Source organism: Lactuca saligna, chromosome 2, assembly GCF_052625555.1.
Source record: "Lactuca saligna cultivar CGN05327 chromosome 2, ASM5262555v1, whole genome shotgun sequence".
NCBI classification, from domain to species: domain Eukaryota; kingdom Viridiplantae; phylum Streptophyta; class Magnoliopsida; order Asterales; family Asteraceae; genus Lactuca; species Lactuca saligna.
The window spans coordinates 152,244,938-152,270,313 of NC_136418.1; the positions used below are offsets into that span (position 1 = coordinate 152,244,938).

Genomic DNA, 25,376 nt, shown 5'->3' on the forward strand with positions numbered 1-25,376 from the left:
CTATAATATTTTCAAATTAGTTTATCGTATTTACAAATGAATACAGTAGAAAGATTTAAAGATTAAATAATCATAGTTAAACCTAAATTCTAAAAAATTATAAATAAAAAGATAATTAATTAATCTACATTTAATAGAAAGTTACACAAAGAATGAAAATTGATTTGATAAACAACACAGTACTCTCTTTATCATCATTTCTAATAAATGAAAATGATTTTGCTACTTGTCTTTTTTCTAATGCATTATGCTACATGATTTTTTCTTATTATTTTCATTTTTTTTTTCAAAATATCATTTTATGTTTTTTTTTTAAATTTTATTAAATTCACATAATATTTAAATACAACAATAAATGCATATTAATTTTATTAATAGACTTTTTCCTTTTGATTTCAAAATTACTAAATTAAAATCTCATTAGTTTCATTTATTTATTTATTTATCTAAATGATTGTTTAAATTAAAGAAAAAACATTTTAATTTTAATAATTCAATATATATATTTTTTTAATTTTTATTTTATAAATTCAAACTTATCAAATGTTTAGAATTTCATATTTAATTTTTATTTTAAATAAACTCATATAATATATGAGTTTCATACCCAATTATTATAATAGATGTATATATACATATTTTATGCCATAAAATACTACAAAAGTAGAAATGGATTTTTCTATACTAATTAACATAGAAAGTGAGCAACATACTTTTACGTTCACCCAAATTTACACACAACAAATCTATTTTCTCTATCATTATTACAAACACAACTACATAAGTAGCAACAATTTCGACTGACCAATGTTTCTTAGGCTAAAGAGTGTGATAGTTGTTTTGTCAATGGTTAAAGCGTGACATATAGATGTAATGTATGATTTTAATATTTTTGCTACAATTAGCCAATGAATGGGATGTGATAAAATTTTACTTTTGAGATTTAAAAAAAACCTAAATTTCCATTGACCAATCAGAAGTTAGAATTTATAATTTACCACCGGTGGAAAGGTGCCGCCGGTATTATATCGATAGTGAAAAATAATTTCTGACGTGGTGTTTACCGCTGATAAATGTGTCACATAGCTTACCGTCGGTAAGCAATTTGTGACACCGTCCAACCTTATGCCATATTGATCGGTGGCCAGAGTCCAAAGAGGCAGAGACCGTGCCTTACGGTTAGTGTTTCTTAGGCTTTAATTTTCAGGATTTGTTTTCTTAGCTTGTTAGTTGGTTTTATAAAATTTGTGATAAAATGGTATTTTGTATTAAATTTGGATTCAACTGGTTTTAGCTTTTGGATTTAAATAGTTATAACTTGATTAGAAATTTGGAATCTGTGAGATTTATTTTTTGGTTTTCGTTAGTTTTTTATTAATTACAAATATTTAAATTTTTTAAAAAGTTTCAATTGAGTCAAATGTAGTTTGTCATGCCAAATTCCCGTTTTCTTTGGTTGGAATTTTCAATTGGGTATGCAATTAATTTGGAAGGGTAGCCGTAGCTGGGTTCTTTATAATAGAAATCAACACTTCATTTTTAGTCTCATCATTTACTTAAATAGACTAATGGGCTTAAAAAGTGGTCTATTTCTAAAAACCTTTATAAGACCCTCAACGCATTGAACAATTTTCAGATTTGAAAGTATAAAAACCCTAGCCGACCTCTCTGTTCTCGGTTGTCTTGTACAGAGCACATCACTCCATTTTGATCTCCTCCCCATCTTGCAATCGGCTCTCTTCTCTGTGTACAGGCTCCCCAAATCGACACAGCCCACAGGTCCTCTTTGAGTCTCTTCTCTTTTTCTCCGTTTTTTTTTTCACTGTTCACTGAATTCTGATTTAATCTTATTGCTGGATTTGTAAATTGTCAGTAAATCCTAATTCCCGATTTGGATTTTTACAATTTTACGATAAGTGTGTTAGTTTTTGCAGTCCTTGATATTCAAACATAATTATCAAAACCTAAAGCCTAAAATGTAAAAGGCAAGGAAAACAGGGAAATCGTGCCTCAGTGCTTGCTGCTTGCAAAGTTACATGTTGCAGCTTGTTTATAGTCAATTAGTAATATAATTTGTCCCTTTTGATAGTAATGTGTAAATGCAGGCTATCTGTGCTGTTCATATTCGTTTTGTTGACGTAGGGTCTTTTGTTTTAGTTGTAGGATGCATTGTTATTTGTTTATATCTGTGGTTTTGGTGCACATATCTATGTTTTTTTTAACCCTTAAACCATGTCAATCTGTATACCAGAAAGCAAGAAAGAAGGAGAAAGCATGTTGGACATAAATCTATTTAGGGAGGAAAAGGGCAACAACCCAGAAATTATACGCGAATCTCAGCGTCGTCGATTTGCAAATGTAGAAATTGTCGATGAAATTATTGATCTTGACAAGAAGTGGCGAGAACGTAAGCTTCATTTTGATTTATCTTTGAGTTTATACATTACATAACTTAGGAAGCAGGCTTTACAATGTACACACATCATTTTGTTCATTCTTTACATTTTGATTTACAGGTCAATTTGAGCTTGAACAGTTGCGCAAGGACTTTAACAAGATCAACAAAGAAGTGGCTAAACTTCGAATTGTAAGTCTTTCTATCTTTGAAAATCTTGCCTTTCATCAGCATGATGAACTTATATAGTATCTTCAATACTAAATTGCAAAATTGATTGATTTGAAGGCTGGGGAAGATGCCAGTTCCAAGATAAAAGACACAGAGGAAAACAAGGACTCAACTGCAAAGAAAGATTTAGAGGTTCAGGCAGCTCGTGCAGCATTATATTCAAAATTGGAGGTGGTTGGGAATCTTGTGCATGATTCTGTTCCTGTTAGCAATGATGAGGTGGCATTATTTATCTTTCTTCTTTCTTCAAATACACATCTATGATGTATCCCATAACATTCATCATCTCTTGTATTTAGGCAAATAATGCTGTTGTCCGGGATTGGGGAGAGAAAAGAACAGAGCCAAACCTAAAAAATCATGTGGAGCTTGTCGAACTTCTTGGAATTGCAGATTTGAAAAGAGGTGTTATATAATTAATTATTTGATTCACTTTTAACATGTTTAAGCAAATTGAAAGGCTAAGTTAACACATCTTTTTGAATGTTATATTTAGGTGCTAATGTAGCTGGTGGTAGAGGATTTTATTTAAAAGGAGATGGTGTGCGTCTGAATCAAGCTCTTATAAACTTTGGACTTGATTTTCTTGAGAAAAGGGGCTTCACATCGTTGCAAACTCCATTCTTTATGAGGAAAGATATAATGGGAAAGTGCGCACAATTAGCCCAATTTGATGAAGAACTTTACAAGGTAAATACAAATATAGTAATATACATCTCCCTCCAGTTCTTTGGAAAATATTTTTCAAGATTTTAAGTGATTGTTCTGTTTGATTGATAGGTAACAGGTGAGGGAGATGACAAGTATCTGATTGCTACTGCTGAACAACCACTTTGTGCTTATCACATAGATGACTGGATTCATCCAACACAGCTACCACTAAGGTAAAGAGTCTGGCTGAACCTATTAAGCTCATTAAGTCAGAAAGAAAAGAAAGCTCCTCATTTTTTTTTAAAACTGTCAGATATGCTGGATATTCATCCTGCTTCCGGAAGGAAGCTGGGTCCCATGGTCGTGACACTCTTGGAATCTTCCGTGTTCATCAGTTTGAGAAAGTGGAACAGTTCTGTATCACAAGCCCTAATGGTAATGACTCTTGGGACATGCATGAGGAGATGATCAAAAACTCTGAGGAGTTTTATCAAATGGTAATTAATTAATTAATTGATTAATTATTTGTTTTCACTTCACCATCTAAATATTTATTGAACACTGCAGTTGAATTTGCCTTATCATGTGGTGTCCATAGTCTCTGGTGCATTAAATGATGCTGCAGCAAAGAAGTATGACTTGGAAGCATGGTTTCCTGCATCCAAAACCTACAGAGAGCTTGTGTCATGTTCAAATTGCACTGATTACCAGTCAAGAAAGTTGGAGATTAGATTTGGGCAGAAGAAGGTTGGTTTTGGTTTAAAATTTTGAATTGTAATTTGTTTGTTGATTTCATTAAATTATTAAGTGGAGTGTTGATTTTGCAGAGCAATGAACAAACGAAGCAATACTGTCATTTGTTGAATTCGACACTGACAGCAACAGAGAGGACAATGTGTTGCATTTTGGAGAATTACCAGAGGGAAGATGGTGTTGAAGTGCCTCAAGTGTTGCAGCCCTTTATGGGTGGAAAGACGTTTATGCCCTTCATAGCTCCTCCTGCTGCTGCTAAAGAAACAAAAGGAGGAAAGAAATCAAAGTAGTAGAAATTTACTACTTGTTATTGCTTCCACAAATACATACACTTGATTTCTATGGTTTTTTATTTTGAGATGCTACGATAGGTTTTTGGGTGTTTGTTGTTTACTGATGAATGATAGAATGAATTGCATGTGTTTTATTTGAATTTTGGATATGGTGGATGTGATATATTTGCTTGAATTTGTGCTACTTTCTGACTTATTGGTCATTTGTTTGTGGTTTTAATTGTGAGAATATTTTCTTTATCTATAGTATCTTATTATTATAATTGTTTTTGTTTTCATCTTGATCAACCTCATTTACTTTTAACATATTGTTTGTTTTATTTAATTTTGTGTTTTGTCGAATGTGATTTCATTGGTCGTTATTTTGATTGTGGGGATTATAGTTTCAAGTTTTTTCAATATACAATTTAATTATAATTTATAAACTATTTATAAATTTTTACCGATAAAATTTTGTTAAACGTGCAGAGAGGTGAAAACTGAAAAATGAAGTTGATCATGTGTAGTGCACATGCGACGCTATTAATTAATGGAAGCTTCGTTGATATAGAAGTGGAAGTGTACATACCTTAATACAAAAGAATGAGTAGACTCGAACCATGGGTTTGACTCCTTTGTATTTTAATTAAATTACACATTGCACCCTTGAAATTGTGTCTAGATTGTATGTATACAAAGCTGTATTTGTAAACTATCAAATTAAGACTTGAAGTATTCTTAAAAAGCATGCGTTTTTAGATTATATTTGATTTTACGTAATGTTAAAAGTAAATTTATTAATAAAAGTTTTAGTGGTAGCATTATCCTATATTGATCTTCACCTATTAATAATTAGACAAGAAAATTACGGACTAATAAATCCATGTATTCACTACTGTTATAGCTAATGGGATACCATGATTCTTTTTTAATTTTTATAAATATGTAATATATCTGTATAAATCTTTTTTAAATGATGAGCAGTAAGTATAATTGTCAAACCAACCTTAGACGTTGCAAACAAGCAAAGTTAATCTGAATGCGATGCATACACTTTGAGAATCCTAATCCCATTTTCTAATCAAGTTAAAAAAGATTATAAAACTTTATTCGTTTTTTTATACTAGTATTAAACAATGTAGGAAAAAAAGTACACACAATTATGAGATGTCGGTGCCACTAAACTTGAAGCAAAAAAAGCCAAGCATTCGCGGAAAGAATTAACCCATTTATTTGTGAAACTGTTAAAAATAAAATTTATTTGAATCTATCGTTTACTCTCGGATCATCATATATTATCATAAGCATAAAAGCTTATAAACATAATGTAACACCCAAAGTCTTAAAGGCCATGAGAGGAAAGAGAGCCCTGATTTTAAGGGTAGACTCGGCGAGTCCAAGGAGGGACTCGGCGAGTCCGAGCGGGATCCGGATCGAGGTGTAAGTGGCCAACTCGGCGAGTCGGCCAAGTGGACTCGGCGAGTCCGGTCTGTGCGAGGAAAACCTTAGATTCGGGACTTTTGGCGCTATTTAAGCTCCTTATTCTCTCCATTAGGGTTCCTTAGAGCCTCCCTTATTTAGAAAACGAAGCCTAAGCCTCCATTGTTGTGCATTCAAGCTTCAAAGCCATTTTTGGGTAATTTGAAGGAAGAAGAAGGAGGGGAATCAGTAAAGCTTCAAGGATTTGCTTCAGATCTGGAGTTTGTGGAACCTTTCTGAAGTATTGAAGGTATTAAGTCATTTCCTTCCCTTAGATCTAATTTTGGTTGTGAGTTTTGGGGCTTTTAAGCCATGATTAGCCACCCTTATGGGTTAGAAGCCGGATCTGGAGTTGCTACTTCAAATCCAAGTGTGTTATGGTCTGGAGAAGCATAAAGTATCAGCCATCGAGTCGATTTTGAAGCCCCTTGGCCTTAAACCCTAGTTTATGGCATATTTTGCCTAGATCTCCTTCTCTACACGTAAAGTTTGCAACTTTACGTGAGGAATAGGTTTGGGAAGGGTAGATCTACAGATTGGAGTCCATGCATGACTCAAAAGTCCTCTGCATGTAAGGAGAACTGAAGGGACTCGGCAAGTAGCATGGAGTTGTGGAGAAACTCGACGAGTGGGATGAACAACTCGTTGAGTCGTATGAAGATTGCCTTGTACTCGGCGAGTATGTTCTTGGACTCGGCGAGTCAGGTCGCGAACCCCAAACCCTTCGAGTTGAGACTCGAATCAGTGAGTCGGGTGGAGACTCAGTGAGTTGGACAGGGTCAGGACTCAGAAATCGGTAGACTCGGCGAGTCATGGACTGACTCGGCGAGTCGAGTCGCGAATGGAAGTAATTTGATCATTTTGAACTCGGTGAGTCAGTAGAGTGACTCGGCGAGTAGGGTTGACCTGGAAGGTTGACTTTGACCAGGACTTTGACCTTGACCAGGGTTGACTTGGTTGTATTTCGATGGTCAGTTAGACTCAGTGTTGCATTGATATTGGTAGTTCGGGGAGCAAGGGGAGCAGGAGTCCAGTGAGTTGTCGGGCAGCAGCTAGTGAGATCTCAGCAAGTTCAGCCAGTGCAGGTGAGTTTCCCTTTGTGTGAATGGGTCTAAGGCCACAATGCCAACCCATGTAGTTATGAGTAGAAGACTTGGGGGTTAGCCCTAGGCACAGTATGCTAGTATGATTTTCAGGACGAGGTCCAGTAGTAGCGGGCGGGTGCTCAAGGATTCGTTTATATGCTAAATTATACTTGTTGTCTGTGTGATACATGTATGTGCCTGGTAGGGAGGTGAGTGTGGGCGAGGTCCTGTATCTCACCAATAGCAGAGTGTGGATAGGGTTCCATATCTCATTAGTAGCAGAACAGGGGCGAGGCCCAAACTAGAACAAGAGTGAGAGTGGGCTAGGCCCGTACTTCACTACCATTAGGAGCGGGAACAGGGTTCCATGACTCATCAGTAGCAGGACATGGGCGAGGCCTTAGGACAGAACCAGTTGCATGTGTTTAGTTATGAGTTGTGAAATGTTTATGTGTTATTATTTGTTGGTGGGCGAGGCCCTGTGACAGGCGAGGCCTAAGTAAAACAGATCTGTATCCGAGCGGGGCTCGAAGCCAGGCGGGGCTTGGAGCGGCGGGGCCGTTGTAGCGGGCGAGGCCCAAGATAGCGGGCGTGGCCCAGTATGTGCGATATGTGGTTATGCATGGTATGTGGTAGGGTGGGGAACTCACTAAGCTTCGTGCTTACGGTTTTCAGGTACTTCCGGTAGCGGAGGGAAGAGCTCGGGGTGATCGCATGGCACACACCATAGATTACAAAGCCTGAGAATGTTTACTCTGATAATGAACATGTGTTTTGAAAACTTATACTCATATTATGTTTTGGAATGATGATTTTACTTTAAGTAATGATTTATCAAAAGAAATTCTTGATCTTAAATTTTGGGTCGTTACACATAAGTGAGGATATTTTATTCAAATTATAAAAAAAGCCTTTAGGAAGTACCTTCGGCTGCCTACAACAGAGATTTTTTTTCCTAAGAATTCATCTGAGAGGAACACAAAAGTACGGGAACCATTCAAATATTATTTTTATGGGTTACGTAATACTGAAAATTATATAATAAAAGACAAATGATAAAATGACTTGTTTAATCACTTTCAATCAAGTTTTCATGGAGTCTAAAAGACATAAAGTGTGTATTTCACAACAAGATTATTAAAGCTTTTAAACAAAACTTGAACTAAAAGCGATGTTGTTGGAAGTAGATATTAAAACTTTTATTTTACAACTTAAAACTCAATAAAAATCTACTTCAAGTAGAATTTAGCTTACAAAAAATTTAAAAATTGACGGATCATAAGCCGGGATAACGGGGCGTTCAGATAATAGAGTTCATCATTTTTTAAAACTTTTAGCTTTTAGTTTTAATTTTCATATGTAAATTTTTTAAAAGTTTATATCTATCTTTTTCAAACACTTCTTGTCAAATAATAATTATGAATTCCAATTTTTATGTAAAATTTTCAAAAGTTTATATCTATATTTTTAAAACACTTCTAGTGAAATAATAATTATAAATTCCAACTTCTAGCTAACTTCTTTATTTATGCCATTAATAATTATAACAAAACTTGATGGGTAAAAAATGTTGAGAAACAGTTTTGAAGGAGAAAAGTGAAAGAATTTTACACCTCCCTGTCCATCTGCCAAATGCGTGTAGGTGGACGCGTTGAGCTGTCCACATCATGGCAAACGAGTTAGAAACAAAAGGGTTATCAGAGGGTAATAAAGTGCCATTCATTGAAACGTAAGGGAAAGATATTATATTTTCAACGATTATATAAACATGTCCCCGCTTTCTATGTTTCGTATTACACATAACAGATCTCTCTCGTTGTTTCACAGAAGCACACCCTGTGATCGCGGATCTACAAGGTAACATTTCCGATCCATGATTTTGTGTATTAACTTCATTTGATATTGCGTTTACCTTGTAATTCTTAGTGTTATTAGCACCAATTGCTCTGTTTTTGACCTAAATGACCCGATCTATTTGTTTACTTGTTAGATCCATTTTTTATTTATATGATCAGATCCATTTACATTTGGTTCATTGAAGATATTTAAGTTGTTATATCTTAATGAGCTGAAATTTAGGTTGTCGGTTATAAATCGAAAGCGTTCGCTTTAGATCTGTGCGGCTGGTATAGTTTAATTGATGTGATCAAGGATTTTTCATTGTAATTCAATCAAAATGCTTGAGCCGCTCGAGTTCAAACTAGAATGTGTTCGCGATTTGTTTAGTTGCTTATATCTGAAGCAGATCTAAACTTTTACCTAAAATCAAGCAAAGGTGTCCACTTTTTATAAAACTATAGCAAGCTCTCACTGGACTGTTATTCTGTTAAGTAATAAGTACTCCATTCTATTACATCTAATCTAAAATCTCTGCTTATAGATTTTCAATACGCATCTTTAATTTTATGTTAATTACGTCCATTAGAAGATTTCATGTTTGATCAGCGTCTAAGATACTTAGTTATATAGAGTAGGGCATGAGAAGGGCAAAATCTCGAATGATCCTCATACATGCAAATCTGGATGGATCTTTTTGGCATTGTTTCGATCTCTTGTTTTGAAAAGAGTAGCAATGCTTTCTGTCTATTGGATTGTTACTTGTTTGAGCATCCATTGATAAGTTCCACAATATTATTTCTTCTGTGACAATGGATAATGTAATTTAACTGTTTAAGTAAAAAGTAACTTTTGATCAACTTTATATGCGACTTGATATATGCTTATACGGAATCCTGATCTACGTTCTACAGTAGTAACACAAGAAGATGGTGAAGATCTGCTGCATTGGAGCTGGTTATGTTGGGGGTCCCACCATGGCTGTGATAGCACTCAAGTGCCCTGATATTGAAGTAGCAGTAGTTGATATCTCTGTACCTCGCATAACAGCCTGGAACAGTGACCAGCTCCCAATCTACGAGCCAGGTCTTGATGATGTGGTGAAGCAACGCAGAGGCAAGAACCTCTTCTTCAGCACTGATGTGGAAAAACACGTTTGTGAGGCTGACATTGTATTTGTCTCGGTCAACACCCCAACAAAGACCCGTGGTCTTGGTGCTGGTAAAGCTGCTGATCTCACATACTGGGAAAGTGCTGCCCGTATGATTGCTGACGTGTCAAAATCAGACAAAATCGTTGTTGAGAAATCAACTGTTCCAGTGAAAACCGCTGAAGCCATTGAAAAGATTCTGACACATAACAGCAAAGGGATCAACTTCCAGATCCTTTCAAACCCGGAGTTTCTCGCTGAGGGAACCGCAATTCAAGATCTTTTTAATCCCGACAGGGTTTTAATCGGAGGCAGGGAAACCCCAGGGGGAGAGAAAGCAATCCAAGCTTTGAAGGCCGTGTACGCAAAATGGGTCCCGGATGAAAACATCATCACAACAAACTTATGGTCCGCTGAGCTGTCGAAACTTGCTGCCAACGCCTTCCTGGCGCAACGTATCTCATCCGTTAACGCCATGTCAGCGCTCTGCGAGGCGACCGGTGCGAATGTTAGCCAGGTGGCGTATGCGGTTGGGAAGGACACTAGAATCGGTCCGAAGTTTTTGAACGCGAGTGTTGGGTTTGGTGGGTCTTGCTTCCAGAAGGACATTTTGAACTTGGTGTACATCTGTGAGTGTAATGGTCTCCCTGAAGTAGCGGAATACTGGAAACAAGTCATAAAGATTAATGACTACCAGAAGACCCGTTTTGTGAACCGGGTTGTGGCGTCTATGTTCAACACTGTTTCCAACAAGAAGATTGCGATACTTGGGTTCGCATTCAAGAAGGACACAGGTGACACCCGTGAAACACCAGCCATTGATGTTTGCAAGGGTTTGTTAGGTGACAAGGCTTTGTTGAGTATCTATGATCCACAAGTGACGGAGGATCAGATCCAGAGAGACCTTTCCATGAAGAAGTTTGACTGGGACCACCCTCTTCACCTTCAGCCAATGAGTCCCACTACTGTGAAACAAGTAGGTGTTGTTTGGGATGCTTATGAAGCCACCAAGGATGCTCATGGTGTTTGTATTTTGACTGAATGGGACGAGTTCAAAAACCTTGATTTCCAGAAGATATACAACAACATGCAGAAACCTGCTTTTGTGTTTGATGGGAGAAACGTTGTGGACAGTGAGAAACTGAGAGAAATCGGTTTCATTGTCTACTCGATCGGTAAGCCACTTGATGCTTGGCTCAAGGACATGCCTGCTTTGGTCTAAACAAACAATTTGGAACTTGAGAGCACTAGTCAGTTCAGTTCAGTTCACTATTTTTGGCTGGTCAGTTCTTTTATTCTTATATTTGCACCCTGTAGTGAAAAAAAAAAAAATCTTCCATTTGGGTTGGTAATTGGTTGCCATATTATATATGTTTACTAAGCTTTTTTATGTTCAGTTTCTTCCTTCTACATTGTATCTGATGGATTTTTTAATATAATGACCCTTTTTGTTGAAGTAGTATGTTATTAATTTTTCTTAAACAATGAATGACAAACAAAACAAACAACTCTTATCAACCAAAATCAATAGAAAATAACAAGCTTATTGAGTATTGACCTATAAAGAAAACTATGTACTTACGCTGAACAAATAGAGCTTAAGTACAATGGAAAGAGCCAGCTGCAACAGAAAAATCCCAGCAACAATCCAAAACCATTTTTCACCAGCCGAAACTATGTGCGTTTTTAGATTTGATGCCACAAACATTGCTGACATGAATCCGGCAACACCCGTAACCACCCACCGGATTGCTTCCACCGGAATAATAGACAGAAACTGCAAATCAAATTAATGATTTTGAAGTAGCAACAAACAAAACTGAAATCTGAAAACTTTGAAAAAATTTGCTTACCACTGCGGGGATGAAGATGAAGAGGGAGTAGCCATAGAGGCATAGTAGTTGAGCAAGGCCCAATGGTGCAGAGAAGTACTTGAGAATTATATACAAAGCGATGGGTACAACAACAGCATAGCCATACAAAACGCTAGCTGACCATGTCAACAGATGAATATCATAGTCCCATTCCAAATGATGTAGCTTTCGAGCAAGATAAGTCACACATGTACCAATTGAAGCTGATGCAAAGATCAATGTTGTGCATATCCAAAAGGGTCCATACCTACAACAAAACCAGTGTTCATTTATTTACACAAAACATTATGTATAATAATATACTTTCAGAAATAACTTACAGGTCTGGGGTAGTAGCAGTTTTCTGACTGAAGGTTCCTTTGAAGGGAAAAAATGAATCTTTAATCCTCTCTAGAATATCAGATGTGTCAACATCAAAGTAGGGCTGGTAGGCAGCGACTGTAAATATCTTAAGCCAACCTGGGGGAGCAGCTGCTTGCTGTTGTTGTTGTTTTTGTTGATCTGATGAACCAGAAATTGGCTTTGAGAAGGGAACTGCACATACAGATCAACTCTCACAAAATAAGTAAATAAAGTACGACTACACAAATCACATATCTTCAATTGTCATTATTTCATGAAAGTATACCAACATATCGAGAAGTTATATTTAAACCAAGTAAATTACATTTAAAAACAACACTAATCGAGCTTCTGAAATCAAAAGCAGAGTATGCACTGTTTCAAACTTATCGTTTCATCTTCTGATTTGAAAGATTAATGGTGATTAGAGTATGATGCTGAAGTGTGTATGCTTAATTACGGCATTGAAATAAATTATAAATCAAAATCAATGTAGTGAGCCAATTGGAAACGAGATAGATGGATTAAGATTTGAATTTGGAACATAAAATACCATCAGAATCACGAGGTATGCCAGAACTAGAACGAGAACTGGCGGAGATCTTCCCTCCTTGTGGTGTAGAAGAAGGTGGAAACGTTTGGAGTGTCGACTCTGCAATGAAAAACTTAATGGGCTTAGCAACGAGTCTAACAAGATTTACGAAATTCTGATTAGATAGGGGTTACCGTTGAATTTGATGGAGACTTGTCCCGGCGGATCTGGAACAGACTGAAATATAAATCTAAGTTAATGTTCTGATGACTAATTAGGTATTTATTAAACACAATTAAATGCAGATGAAGAAGAACAAAAAGAAAAGGAAGACACGTACCGGAACAGATCCGGAAGTATTATGATTATCAATGCTTGTGTAATTTCCTGACATCATTTTTCTGATCTTCTTATTCAATTATACGCGCCAAAACGATTGCAATTTCAACACAAAATTCTCATGCGGAATTGCGATTTCAACAGGAATTTCTCTCTTAATCTCTTTCCTTGTCTGGTGTTTAGCTCCCGTGATGGTGACTCCGACGGGGACACAAATCTCCTTGGTTGCTCCCCTTTCTCTTTCACAGATATGATGACTCCAACTTTCACAAACTTTTACGTATTACTTTACATGGAGTAATATATTCACCATGCGGTATAAACCGGCCTAATTGACTGAATTGCCCCCTCAAATAAGTATTAAGTGTAACAATTTTTACTTTTAATTGTTTTTAAATAAGACATACAATTTTTTTATATGTATTGTACCATTGCAATCCAAATTTTTGGTGTGTTTCCATTCGTTGTAAAATTCAATATGTTTTTATGTTCAAAATAATGATATTTAAAGAAACAACTGAAACTCAATATAAAATTAAATTATGAGATTTTCTAACATGTGTCTTTAAGAAGTATTAATTAAACTATTAATTAAACTATTAATTATAGGAATTATTACCATAATTAAATATGAAATTTGTTAATTATAGAAAATATTCTTCATGCATTTTACATTTAATTATTATAATATTTTCTATAATTAATAGTTCTTATGTAAATATTAGAAAATCCAATTTTAAAATAAATATTGCTCATGGGGTTTTAAGTTCAATCGTAAAATTAGAAGTTGGATAAATGGAACTATACTGTGATAGTAAAGGGACTATTTTTGTAACTTACTTTCTATCGAAACTATTACCAAATTTCTGAAAATTTTCATCGTCTTTGCCTTTCCGTTGACAGATCTCCTCTTCCTCCTGGGACACACCACAACCACCACCGCGATCGATCGGTGAGAAAAAAAATGCAACCAGCAAACACCACCTTGTCTGATCTTTATACTCACCATCGCCATCACGATACCTCTCAGTACTACTCGTATTTCCCCTCTCAAAACCCTAACCCTTATCCCCTTCATCAGCAACGCCACTTACAAATTGAATCGCAATATAGTAGTGCCGCTATAAATCCTGATCCTCCTGGTTCGGAATCCTATTTGCCTTCATATTCCATTAGCCACGCCGGTGGCGCCTACAATGCTCTCCACGCCAGTGCTCTGACCTACGCTCAGACAATTACTGCGGCGCCACCACCTACTTATGCATCCGAGTTGTTGGTGCAAAATTGGGCGACAGAGGAGTCTGTTCAGCCATATGGAAGTGCTCTATATGCAACTGTAAGTTAAAGAGTCCATTTAGTTTTTCAAGGGTCAGTTTTTTGTTAGACCCAAATTGACATGTGTTCTTGGGAATTGAAATGTGCCACTTTTCTAAATTTGAGAGGATTGTAGATTTTGATTTTGTGCCAATAATGGGCAGTAAGTTAGAGCCCAGTTCGTTTTTCAGAAATCGATCTTTTATGTTTGACCCAAGTTGATAATTGTTATTTGATAGTGGAATATGTCGCTTTTCTAAATCTGATTGTATTCTAGATTCTGATTTGTGCCAAGAATCGACAGAACAGCAACAATTTCAGATTGAAATATGTTGGTTATAAATTAGTAACAAATTTCATATCAACTTATCTTTCATAGCAAATTTGAAGTGTAGGCTGTAGCTCATATTTCTTGATCGGGGAGCATATAGGAGATCTAACTCATGTGGTAAGAGTGTGGTTGTTATTTAATGGCGGTGTTTAATCATGCTCCAAGTTGCATCTGTCATAAACCTTTAGCATTTGAATTTTGAAGTTAAGTGGGATTGCTAGGAAAACTAAACATACTCTCATTGTTGCATATATTTCTTAGTGAATCTGTCATCCTAAATGTTTGTTAATATATAATTACTGAGACCAAATTTCAGCTAATTTCTTAGGTAGTGTCTTAGTGATAAGGTCAATGTTAATATTCCGAAACTGCGAATGAGTATTTAACCAATGTATTTGCAATTGGCCACAACTTATCGTTGTACATGCTCAAATGTAAAAAAAAAAAAAAAAATACAGTTATACCACAGTTTTTAGATAAGGTTTAATCATATAGATTGTGCAATGTTTATGGGTATTTAATTTTACTCCTTTCCTCTCTTTATATTCGTATATGTAATTGTTATGCGGTGGGGTTCTCTAAGCAGTTTCATCTTTCAAATTTCATTAAGATATGGATAGGACAGTAGGATGGTAGTTGCTTTATTTCATATCAATTTTTTGAACCCACTTTTTAAAGCAAATAGGAAAGACTCCCTTTTGTAACAGGTAAGAACTGCCAACTTCTTTTCATGTTTTTCTATAAGTATTTTATAACATTCTAGCTTCCTTGTTGTTTTATGCTTGGAGACCATGTTTGTAATTTATGAATGGTTTCTGTTTAAGAATAGGCATACAAGTTTTAAGTGATATCGAGGTTCTTCTAAAATCACAAATTTTAGTTGAAAAAGGATAAAAAAAAATATATATTATTAATGTTGATCTTGATATATTATTTATTTGTAATTTGTATCTAAAAACGTATTTCTGGCAACGTTTGCATATGCAGGCTGGATTGATAGGTCAAGATAGTTCACAACAACTACTAACTTCAATCCCCAGTAGATGGACCAATCCAAGCGCCCAACAACCTCGTGGGCCATGGAAAAAAATCCCAAAGAAAACGAAAATCGCCCAGTCAGCGTGGTGTGAAATCTGTAAAATCGAGTGCAACACCAAGGACATTCTTTATAAACATAAGTTGGGTAAAAAACACATAAAAAACATAGAAAAATTAAACCCAGCTGCTTCTTTAACTTTTGGCACTGCTTCCACAAGCAACCCCAGTCCAATCATAGGACCCTTGGAAAACCCTAAAAATCCCAATCCCAATTTGGGCCCAAAAAAGAAGAAGGTGGAGACTCCACAAGAGCTAGAAATGAAGAGAAGGAAGGTAGTGGAAGGTGGTGCACCTGTGAATGCTGTCAGGACTTGTACAATATGCAATGTTGTTTGCAATAGTGATACGGTTTTTAGATTCCATCTTGGGGGCCAAAAGCATATTTCCATGTTGAAAAAATCGCACCAAGGAGTTTGAACATAATCATCACTCATGTGTTTATTTATCATCTATGTTACTATGATTGATATAAGTAAACATGTTAGATGTTTTTCTTGTTAGGAAACATAACATAAGATATTCATGCAACAAAAATCATGATTTAACATTTTGTATCAGCATGCATAAATTATGATGCTATTCAAGTATCAAGTGTTTAAATTTTGGAAATATAATATATATAAATTTGGTCTGAAGACAGAAGTCATTAAGTCGATGCAGACAAAAATACCTGAAAAGAAAAAGAGAGCATAAAAGGTCGTAATCAAACTATTCAAACCATGTGCAAGTCAGTTGCTTTTTCAAGATGTGAGTTGCGTGTTCACGAATAATAATCTTTGTCCCCCACATATTTCTTTTTTATCTTTCTTTAGATATATTTGTATATTCGTTTAGATAGTGATGCATAAGTGTTATAAAATTATTGATTTAACTATATAATTTTTTTAACTGTTAATATTTTCCGGTTAGGTTTTGATAGACCCAATGTTTAAAAGCCCGGATTGACCATGTTGGCTGGACTATGTATGTCGGTTGGACTGTGTACCAGTGAAGAGACCACGTTAACTAATGGGGTGTATGGCTAAGTTTATTTATGGTCTATTTTTTATAAGTTTATTTTTTTCTAATTTATTTTTCAACTTTTGAGTTTATTATGACTTACATTAAGAAAATAAACCGAACTCATAAAAAATAAACCCGAAAAATAAGTCATAAATAAACTTAACCAAACACCCCCTCATAGCATATTTTTGTCTGTTTATGAATCAGATTAACGTGATTGGTTTTCAAATGGGTTGAATTGTTGACCGACTTGTACAAAAACCCTGTTTAAACCTAATATAAAAAACAATATCATGATGTTAGATATTTATATTTATCTTCTATTTTTTTAACAATGCACACACATATATATATATATATATATATATATATATATATATATATATATATATATATATATATATATATATATATATATATATATATATATATATATATATAGATTCACGATTTAATACCCGCACTCAGCCCACTTTTCTTGTTTTCGAAACATCAATCTTTTCATGTTAAGTAAAAACTTTGTTAAATTATATATTTATTTCATTCAGGAGAGGTTTGCTTGATTGATTCAAAGTGTTAAATATTTGATTCCAAAGTGTTAAGTGCACTGTCATATCTTTGTAATACTTCCTTCGTATATTTGGACTCTAAAGTATCTTTACATTAAATAGAAGTCTTTTATTCTTTTGCATAGAATTTTTTTTATACACAACAAATTATCTTTAATAAAGTTGTACGATATAATACTTTAATGCATAAATTATTTGTATATAAAAAAAATTAATGTGTACAAATCATTTACCTTTATGAATGAATACTTTGTTGTTATTATTATTATTATTATTATTATTATTATTATTATAATTATTATTATTATGTTTGAAAGATTTTTAATAGTACGTAAAAATACATCAAAAAATTCACCATTATGCATTGCATTTATAGAAGAATTACTCATATTTTGAAAATCGGATTAATATAATAGTAACTTTTAACCCATCCATAGTGGGGTTTTAAAACATTGGATAAAACTAGGGCTGTAAACGAACCAAACGAACACGAACAAGGTCTTGTTCATGTTCGTTCGTTTAAGTTAACCGAACAACAAACGAACACGAACGGATAAACGAACGAGATTTTCTTGTTCATGTTCGTTCGTTTAACAAATTACTTTGTTCATGTTTGTTCATTTATGTTCGTGAACATGCTAAACGAACATAAACGAACAAACATAAACGAACAAAGATAAAAAAAAAACACAATTAAACATATATGAACATAAACGAACATATAATATAGCAATATAATAAAAAAATAATTGAATATAGATTAATATAAATAAACTTAAACGAACGAACGTAAATGAACATCGTAAACGAACGTTCACGAACATAAATGAACGAACGAGGCTATTGTTCATGTTCGTTCATTTAACTAAACGAACAATAATTTTTGTTCATGTTCGTTCATTTATTAAATAAACGAACATAAACGAACTTCCCGCTGAACAGTTCACGAACGGTTCGCCGCCGAACGTTCAGTTCGTTTACAGCCCTATAAAACACACTATTTTCATCGATTTATCATTCCAATTACTAAAGCATTTTTATCATGATTAAACTACTTTTGACAGTCTAAAAGTCAAATATCTTGTTATTGGGTGTTTCATGTTTAAATTTGTCAATTTCATTGAGAAAAAGTTTAAATCTAAAAACAAATCTATATGTGAAGTCGGTGGAAGTGAACGATTGGAAGGATGTTGGACTATTTTCATCCTAGGTCCCACCGTGGGACCCATTTTGCTTGCCTCAACCTATTAGTCTATTACAATTAAGAAACAGGTCTGCTTCAAAGTTAATTAATATCGCCAGCATTCTATTTTATTTTTGTTATTAACATGATTGCATTTCTTTGTTAAAAATAGTAATGTGTAACTATAAATTTATAAAATGCATTCAGTTACATATTACTATTTTCGATAATAAATGTGTCGCTGTTATGTGCAAAAAAGTAAATGTAAAAACCTTGTTATTATTGGTAAAACACTAAAACGAGAGGAAAAAAAATAATAGTCATATATATATATATATATATATATATATATATATATATATATATATATATATATATATATATATATATATATAGAGAGAGAGAGAGAGAGAGAGAGAGAGATTCTGTTGAGATTAAAAATAAAATAGAGATCTTGAAATTTCACATCTACCGCTGTAAGTCTTCGACGTACCGGCACGACAGACGTTGTATAATCATAAATAATTATACAACGCCGCACATTCATTTCTCCTCTGCCACCATCCCCACCACCATAACTGTCACCGCCACCACCACTACCACCACCTCTGACACCAGCCGACCCACCACCGTCACCTCCGTTATTTATACCACCGTCATATCTGTCACCACCACCTCTTCTGCAATCAACTGTCATAACCATTTATAATTTTCAATATGTGAACAGATATATATGTATAATCATTTATGATTATGCATAAACATATAAATATGTATAATCCTATATGATTATACCTCTTTGTCATAGCTGGTTGATGTCGGTACGCTGGAGTATTAGAGCGATAAATAAAAAATATGTGGCTGAAGTTGAATCTTAAGATCTTTATTTTTTTTTAAACTCAAGTGAATCGTGGATATATATATAAAAGAGTAAAAAGATAAATAAATTACTTATGTCGGTAAATCTTATCACCAATAAAATATGTTGTTATATTTCCTCAATTTGCAATAACCGATAACTTTTTTATATTTACAATTTAACATGTTTACACTTTACTTGATCATTTTATATTTAAGAGTATATGACAATAAAATCGATCAAACAAAACAAATCCAAATAATTTAATTTTATAATACAAAGTCAAAAACACCTACATATAATTTCGAACACAACATATAATTTCGAACATTGCTTTTGTAATTTAATAAAACACGGCTTAAGAAAAAATATAATTTATACAAAACATCATAGTTAAATGTCTATTTTGATCATTTAAAATATATTTGTTGGTGTTATCTATAAATGACTTTGGCACTTGAACACAAGGTTGGAGTCGTTTTCTCTAATAAAAAGAGTAAACAAATCATATGAATATAAAGTGTATTATTGATTTGATGAAAGTAATACTTTACAGACTTCGGTCAATGAACATATTTGGTTTCAAGATGATATACTAAGCATTTAAGGGTTTTGATACATAACATACATATTTTTTCTTAAAAACGACAAAAAAATGATTAATAAAACAACTCGTTTATTTTAGACCGTTTAAATAATTAACAATATTTTAAATAACGTTATACGTGGATTTGCGGCAATGTTAAACCATAAGTTTTACGAGTCGTGACGAGCCATATCATATGTAAGAAACTAAAACATTACTTTAGGAGACAATCTTTTACATATAATTCATCATTTTATAGATATATTAAACTATTATTAATTTTTATATGCATATATGGCTTATGACGACATTTTGTTAAAGTTTGGCGGCAAATACAAGACTTTGAGCCATGACGAGCTTTTTGAACCTTGATAACTAGCATCACATGTATAAGAGACAATGGTATCACATGTGCCTAAAAATTGTACATGAAAAAAGCATTTTTTTAAAATCTAAATAATTTAGGAAAAAAATATACTTTTGGAATTTCATTTTCATATAAATACTTTTGGAAGGGTATGATACGCTTCAGGAAGAGGGGGAAATTAGGTCCCTGATTTATTGGACCTTTTCAAGTGATTACCAGGGTTGGCAAGGTAGTGTACAGGTTGGAGTTGTCGAGCAAGCTCAGTCAGATCCACAACCCTTTCCATGTCTCTCAGTTGCAGTAGTTTGTGTTGGACAACGAGGTAGTGGTATTGTTGGATGATATTCAGGTCGATGAGTGTTTGAACTATGTCGAGAGACTAATGGCTATCGTGGAAAGGAAGACGAAGGTCCTGCGCAACAAGGAGATACCTTTGGTAAAGGTGCAGTGGCGGTATCAGAGAGGCTCCAAGTGGACCTGGGAGCCAGAGGATGAGATGCGGGAGCATTATCCAGAGTTGTTTGCAGCAGTTGACTTTGAGGATAAAGTCTGATTTAAGTGGGAGAGAATTGTAACGGCGGGATCAAGTGCATATTATCTTTATTATTGTAAAGTCAAAAGTTCCAATATTTTCCCTGCTCACGACGTGAACAATGCCTTCTCACATTGTGAAGAGTGTTTATGGGAATGAGATGACTAGGGGTTCTCACTCTCAGCCTCTCTCACTCTCTAAACCTCTAGAAACCCTAATCTTACTATTCCCTAAGATCCTTTGTCATTTGGGTGCATTTCTAGCTTGAAGAATAAGAAAATAAGAAGAAGGAAGTGATCTAGTGGTGGTGTGGACAAAGAATCAGCATGATCGTCATATTTCCTATTTTTGGACCCTTGTAAGTATCAAAGGCCCCAACATTATTGCTTATCATGGATAGATCTTGAGTTTTGTCCATATTATTGATGTTATTGCATGGTTGAGTGTAGTAGATCCCCACAGTTTGCAATTTTATGGATTCTAAGAGTCCATAGACCATTATATTGTTCAGATCTGGAAATTGGTATAGTTTTGAGGCATGCATGGAAGTTTGAGGCTCATTGCTTACCTTTTTGACCGAGAAAGTTGATGATCATGTTTGGTGCATGCATGGACATAAAGGAAACATTTTTATGGACCTTAGGGGTCCTCTTTACCTTATGGATGAAGTAGATCACTCAAAGACTTAATGGAATAAGGACTTAAAATGGAGACCCTTAGCCACATACAACACTTACGACATGAGAGTTAAGATCTCACGATGTGAGATTCGGAGCGTCCTCGTTTTCTGTTAGAGCCATTGGAGCTTACGATGTGAGAATGGGTGTGTAACGTCCGTAGATCCGGACTAGTCAATTTAGAGGTAATAGGGGTCGAAAATGACTTTTCGACAAAAGATTATTTAGAATAAATAATCTTAACCACGTTGTATAATATGTCACAAGGTTTCCTTACATATAAAGAGCGTCGAAACCCGAGTTATAACGAAGAAGTTATGTCCCGTCGAAGTTTCGCGACGGAACCGACACGACACCGGGAAGCGTAAATAGTGATTTTACGATGGAGGAATTTTTAGCCTTAGTGATCTAAATGAAAGTTGTAGAATATGTTAAACCGAGAAAATCCATAAAAAGAACGCCCAAATTTGACTTCGTATGAAGAAGTTATGATTTTTCTAAGATTCGGCTTAGCAGTGCACGACCCGAAACTCGAATTTTAGTTTGAGCAGTTGTTGGCTTAAGTGATTTAAATGAGAGTTGAAGATCTCATTAATAGGAACTTAACAGTAAAAAGACAGATGAAAACAGAGTCCGTATGAAGGAGTTACGAATTCTTCGCGGTCATTTAATAGTCTAAACGACTCGTACTGTTAAATTTAAGATCGGTCGAGAATTAGCCGACGGAGTCAAAATGAAAGTTGTAGATTTTATTTTTACCTACGCGTGGATATAAAGAACGTCAAAAACAGAGGTCGTATATGAAAGTTACGGATTTTAGAAGTCGGAAGCGTGCTGTGCGAAAATGGGTGATGTGACACAATCTTGGCCATTGCTTTCTCCCCAAGTCTTGCCACTAGATGGTGACATGTGGCACCAAGTTCAACCATTTTCACCCTATAAATAGAACCTCTCCCACCCTTATTTTCTTCACATATTTCTCATTCTTTCTTCTCTTTACTCTCTCTCTAAAACCTCTCTCTAGCCCCGAAACCCCCCGAAAAGCCTAGGGAACCTCCCTAGCACGAGGCGGAACCCCTGAGTGCTAGATGACTCCGAGAAGAAGAGCTTTTCCGCACGGGAATGCTGCTCCAAGCAAAGCCTTGTATAAAACCCGTTATAAGTGAACTACGCCTACGCTATTTTTAATATAGCTTTTATTTAATTATATTAACGTTATTAAGAACGTATAATAAGTAATTGGGCTATTATAATGGGTTATATAAGTATTATTTAATGGTTATATAATAGTAATAATAGGTAGACTATTAATTAGTTTCGGTGAATAATAGACTAAATCTAGTGGTAATAATATTAGGTTTCGTCGAAGGAAATTATTTTTTTCAAGAAGTGAAGCGTTGTCTGAGTTCGGAATCACCACCTTTTCAAGTGAGTGCATAGTTACTTTCATCTTACACATAGATATGAAGTATTTTATATAAATTACGTGCTATGTGTGCATATTATCTGAGTACTTGTTGTCTATGCTAAATGAACGATTTTATACATGTTTTAAATGATTTAAACTGTATATGTATTTTATATCTACGATAATGTTGGGGTAAACATGGGTAGATATAATAGATGGAATATGAGTTGAATGATGAGTTGAGAGGTGTTATAGACCACGAGGTGAGGGTGAGAGGTGGACGATGTGAGAAGCCTTTTTCCTAAATGATAGCCCCATCATTCAACAGAGTATGGATGACAACCACGGACTATTCTAGACAGTCCAGTGGAACACTAGCAGACTCGCAACCTGTAGGTGTTGTGAACGATGTGTTCACCCGGTGTACTCTAAACCCTGGTGATCATGCAGACTTGATGCCTAAACCCTGGTGATCATGCAGACTTGATGCCTAAACCTTGGTGATCATGCAGACTTGATGCCTAAACCCTGGCGACTATGCAGACTTAGTGCCCGTTGTGTAAACTGTGGCAACGATGGAATTTGTGCCAATTCCTTAGGATGATCCTTAGGACTGAATGAATGAGGAATAACTGATTCTTAGGGTTGATCCTTAAGATTAAAGAAGATAACGGGGACGGATAATTGGGTTGATTGTTTGATTGTTTAAACATAATAATTAAATTATTGTGGGTTGAAAACCCTATGTACTCACCAGGTTTCCCAGCCTGACCCACTAAGTTTATTTATATCACAAGTGTTAATATGAAGTCACATTATACTGAGAGATTAAGGAGATATAAATCACTAGTGATAATGAATGTAAGTTCTGTTTATGCTTATGTTTCTGTATTAACGATGACATCCCAAATGTTTTAAAATGAATAAAAATACATTTCTTCAGAAATGCTTTGATAACGTATTTATCATATTTTACTGGGAACAAATTCCGCAACATTTTTATTAAAAGAAGTACTTTGATTTTTATAAAGCATAAACAAAAATCGGTCTTTTCTAGCCGTGAAAAATAGGGATGTCACAGGGTGCTCATGTCGTGATGCCTATTCGGGTGGTTTCCTTGACCGAGTTGAATAGTTGGGGTCGATTTGGGTGGAATCGAATCGGGTTCGCTGTCACGACGTGACTAATGTTTGACCACAATGTGAGGTGGGTTGACTTTGACCAAGTTTGACCTTAAGGGCATTTTGGAATTTTGACTGAGATTGGTCAATTGATTGGAATATGTGTTAATTAGAGATGAGATTCAGAGTCAAGACCTCATTAGCCTTTGTCCGGTTTGCGAGGTGAGTTTTCCTCACTGTACTTGCGGGTCGAAGGCACCAAGGTCGTCCCTTTGAATCTGATATTCTGTTATGTTGTAGTGATCTGTTAGACCGATATCGTAGTATATAAGATGATGATGTGCTTAGTGATCTGTATATCTGTCTGACTGTCTGTGGATTGTTATAAGATTATATGTTATATGTGCACATATTTGGTCGGTGGATGAGGCTTTACTGCTTTGTGTGTAAGCCAACAGGTTGGGGGCATACCAACCCGATGGTTGAATGGGCCTGAGGGTATTCCATCCCGAGGATGACAGAACCCGTTGTATATTGGCATTCCAACCCGATGGTTGATGGACCTGAGATATTCCAACTCGATGGTTGACCAGACCCATAGTGTATTGGCATTCCAACACGATGGTTGACTAGGCTTGTGTGACATCCCTAAAATCACGGCCAGAAAAGACCGATTTTTTTGTTTATGCTTTATGAAAATCAGAGTACTTCATTTTATAAAAAGGTTGCGGAATTTGTTCCCAGAAAAACATGATAAATACGTTATTAAAACATTTTCGGAGAAACGTATTTTATTCATTTCAAAACGTTTGGGATGTCATCGTTAATACAGAAACATAAGCATAAACAGAACTTACATTTATTTACACTAGTGATCTACATCTCTTTAAATCTCTCAGTGTAAAGTGACTTCGTATCAACACCTGTGATATAAATAAACTGAGTGGGTCAGGTTGGGAAACCTGGTGAGTACATAGGGTTTTCAACCCACAATAATATAATTATTATGTTTAAACCATCAAGCAATTAAACCCAATTACCCATCCCCATTAGCTTCTTTACTCTTAAGGATTTAACCTAAGAGTCGTCTATCCTGCATTCGTTTATTCCGAAATCCCTTACTCCCAGGGTTATAGGACTGACACTAAATCCATAGCTACCAATGTTCGTTCGTAAAGCACTAATTCCATAGCTGCTATATCTTACTCATCGGGTACTAAATCCATAGCTACCAGTGCTCAACATGTACTAAGTCCATAGCTACCAATTCCTACAGGTACTAAATCCATAGCTACCAGTGTCTAACTAATAGGTACTAAGTCCATAGCTACCAACTCCTAACAGGCACTAAATCCATAGCTACCAACGTCTGACAGGTACCAAGTCCATA

The 25,376-nt window shown here is 35.1% G+C and overlaps 4 protein-coding genes across 4 annotated transcripts; 3 read left to right on the forward strand and 1 right to left on the reverse strand.

The window, feature by feature from the left end:
* The first annotated feature begins 1,622 nt into the window (after window positions 1-1,622).
* Window positions 1,623-4,563, forward strand: LOC145032145 (serine--tRNA ligase-like). Its single transcript, XM_078980852.1, has 10 exons — window positions 1,623-1,779; window positions 2,252-2,407; window positions 2,517-2,587; window positions 2,684-2,845; window positions 2,926-3,031; window positions 3,123-3,316; window positions 3,407-3,510; window positions 3,591-3,774; window positions 3,845-4,024; window positions 4,105-4,563. Exons 2-10 carry the CDS (start codon window positions 2,275-2,277, stop codon window positions 4,318-4,320), a joined length of 1,350 nt encoding a protein of 449 aa, XP_078836978.1. The 5' UTR covers window positions 1,623-1,779; window positions 2,252-2,274; the 3' UTR covers window positions 4,321-4,563.
* Window positions 4,564-8,576: 4,013 nt separating this feature from the next.
* On the forward strand, window positions 8,577-11,308 carry LOC145032146 (UDP-glucose 6-dehydrogenase 3). Its single transcript, XM_078980853.1, has 2 exons — window positions 8,577-8,723; window positions 9,617-11,308. Exon 2 carries the CDS (start codon window positions 9,632-9,634, stop codon window positions 11,072-11,074), a length of 1,443 nt encoding a protein of 480 aa, XP_078836979.1. The 5' UTR covers window positions 8,577-8,723; window positions 9,617-9,631; the 3' UTR covers window positions 11,075-11,308.
* Window positions 11,154-13,442, reverse strand: LOC145032148 (uncharacterized). The gene is made up of 6 exons (XM_078980854.1): window positions 12,941-13,442; window positions 12,795-12,837; window positions 12,622-12,720; window positions 12,047-12,260; window positions 11,706-11,973; window positions 11,154-11,629 (listed from the first exon to the last, which is right to left on the reverse strand). Exons 1-6 carry the CDS (start codon window positions 12,995-12,997, stop codon window positions 11,423-11,425), a joined length of 888 nt encoding a protein of 295 aa, XP_078836980.1. The 5' UTR covers window positions 12,998-13,442; the 3' UTR covers window positions 11,154-11,422.
* Window positions 13,443-13,779: 337 nt separating this feature from the next.
* LOC145032149 (uncharacterized) lies at window positions 13,780-16,229 on the forward strand. Its single transcript, XM_078980855.1, has 2 exons — window positions 13,780-14,275; window positions 15,572-16,229. Exons 1-2 carry the CDS (start codon window positions 13,904-13,906, stop codon window positions 16,097-16,099), a joined length of 900 nt encoding a protein of 299 aa, XP_078836981.1. The 5' UTR covers window positions 13,780-13,903; the 3' UTR covers window positions 16,100-16,229.
* Window positions 16,230-25,376: the final 9,147 nt, after the last annotated feature.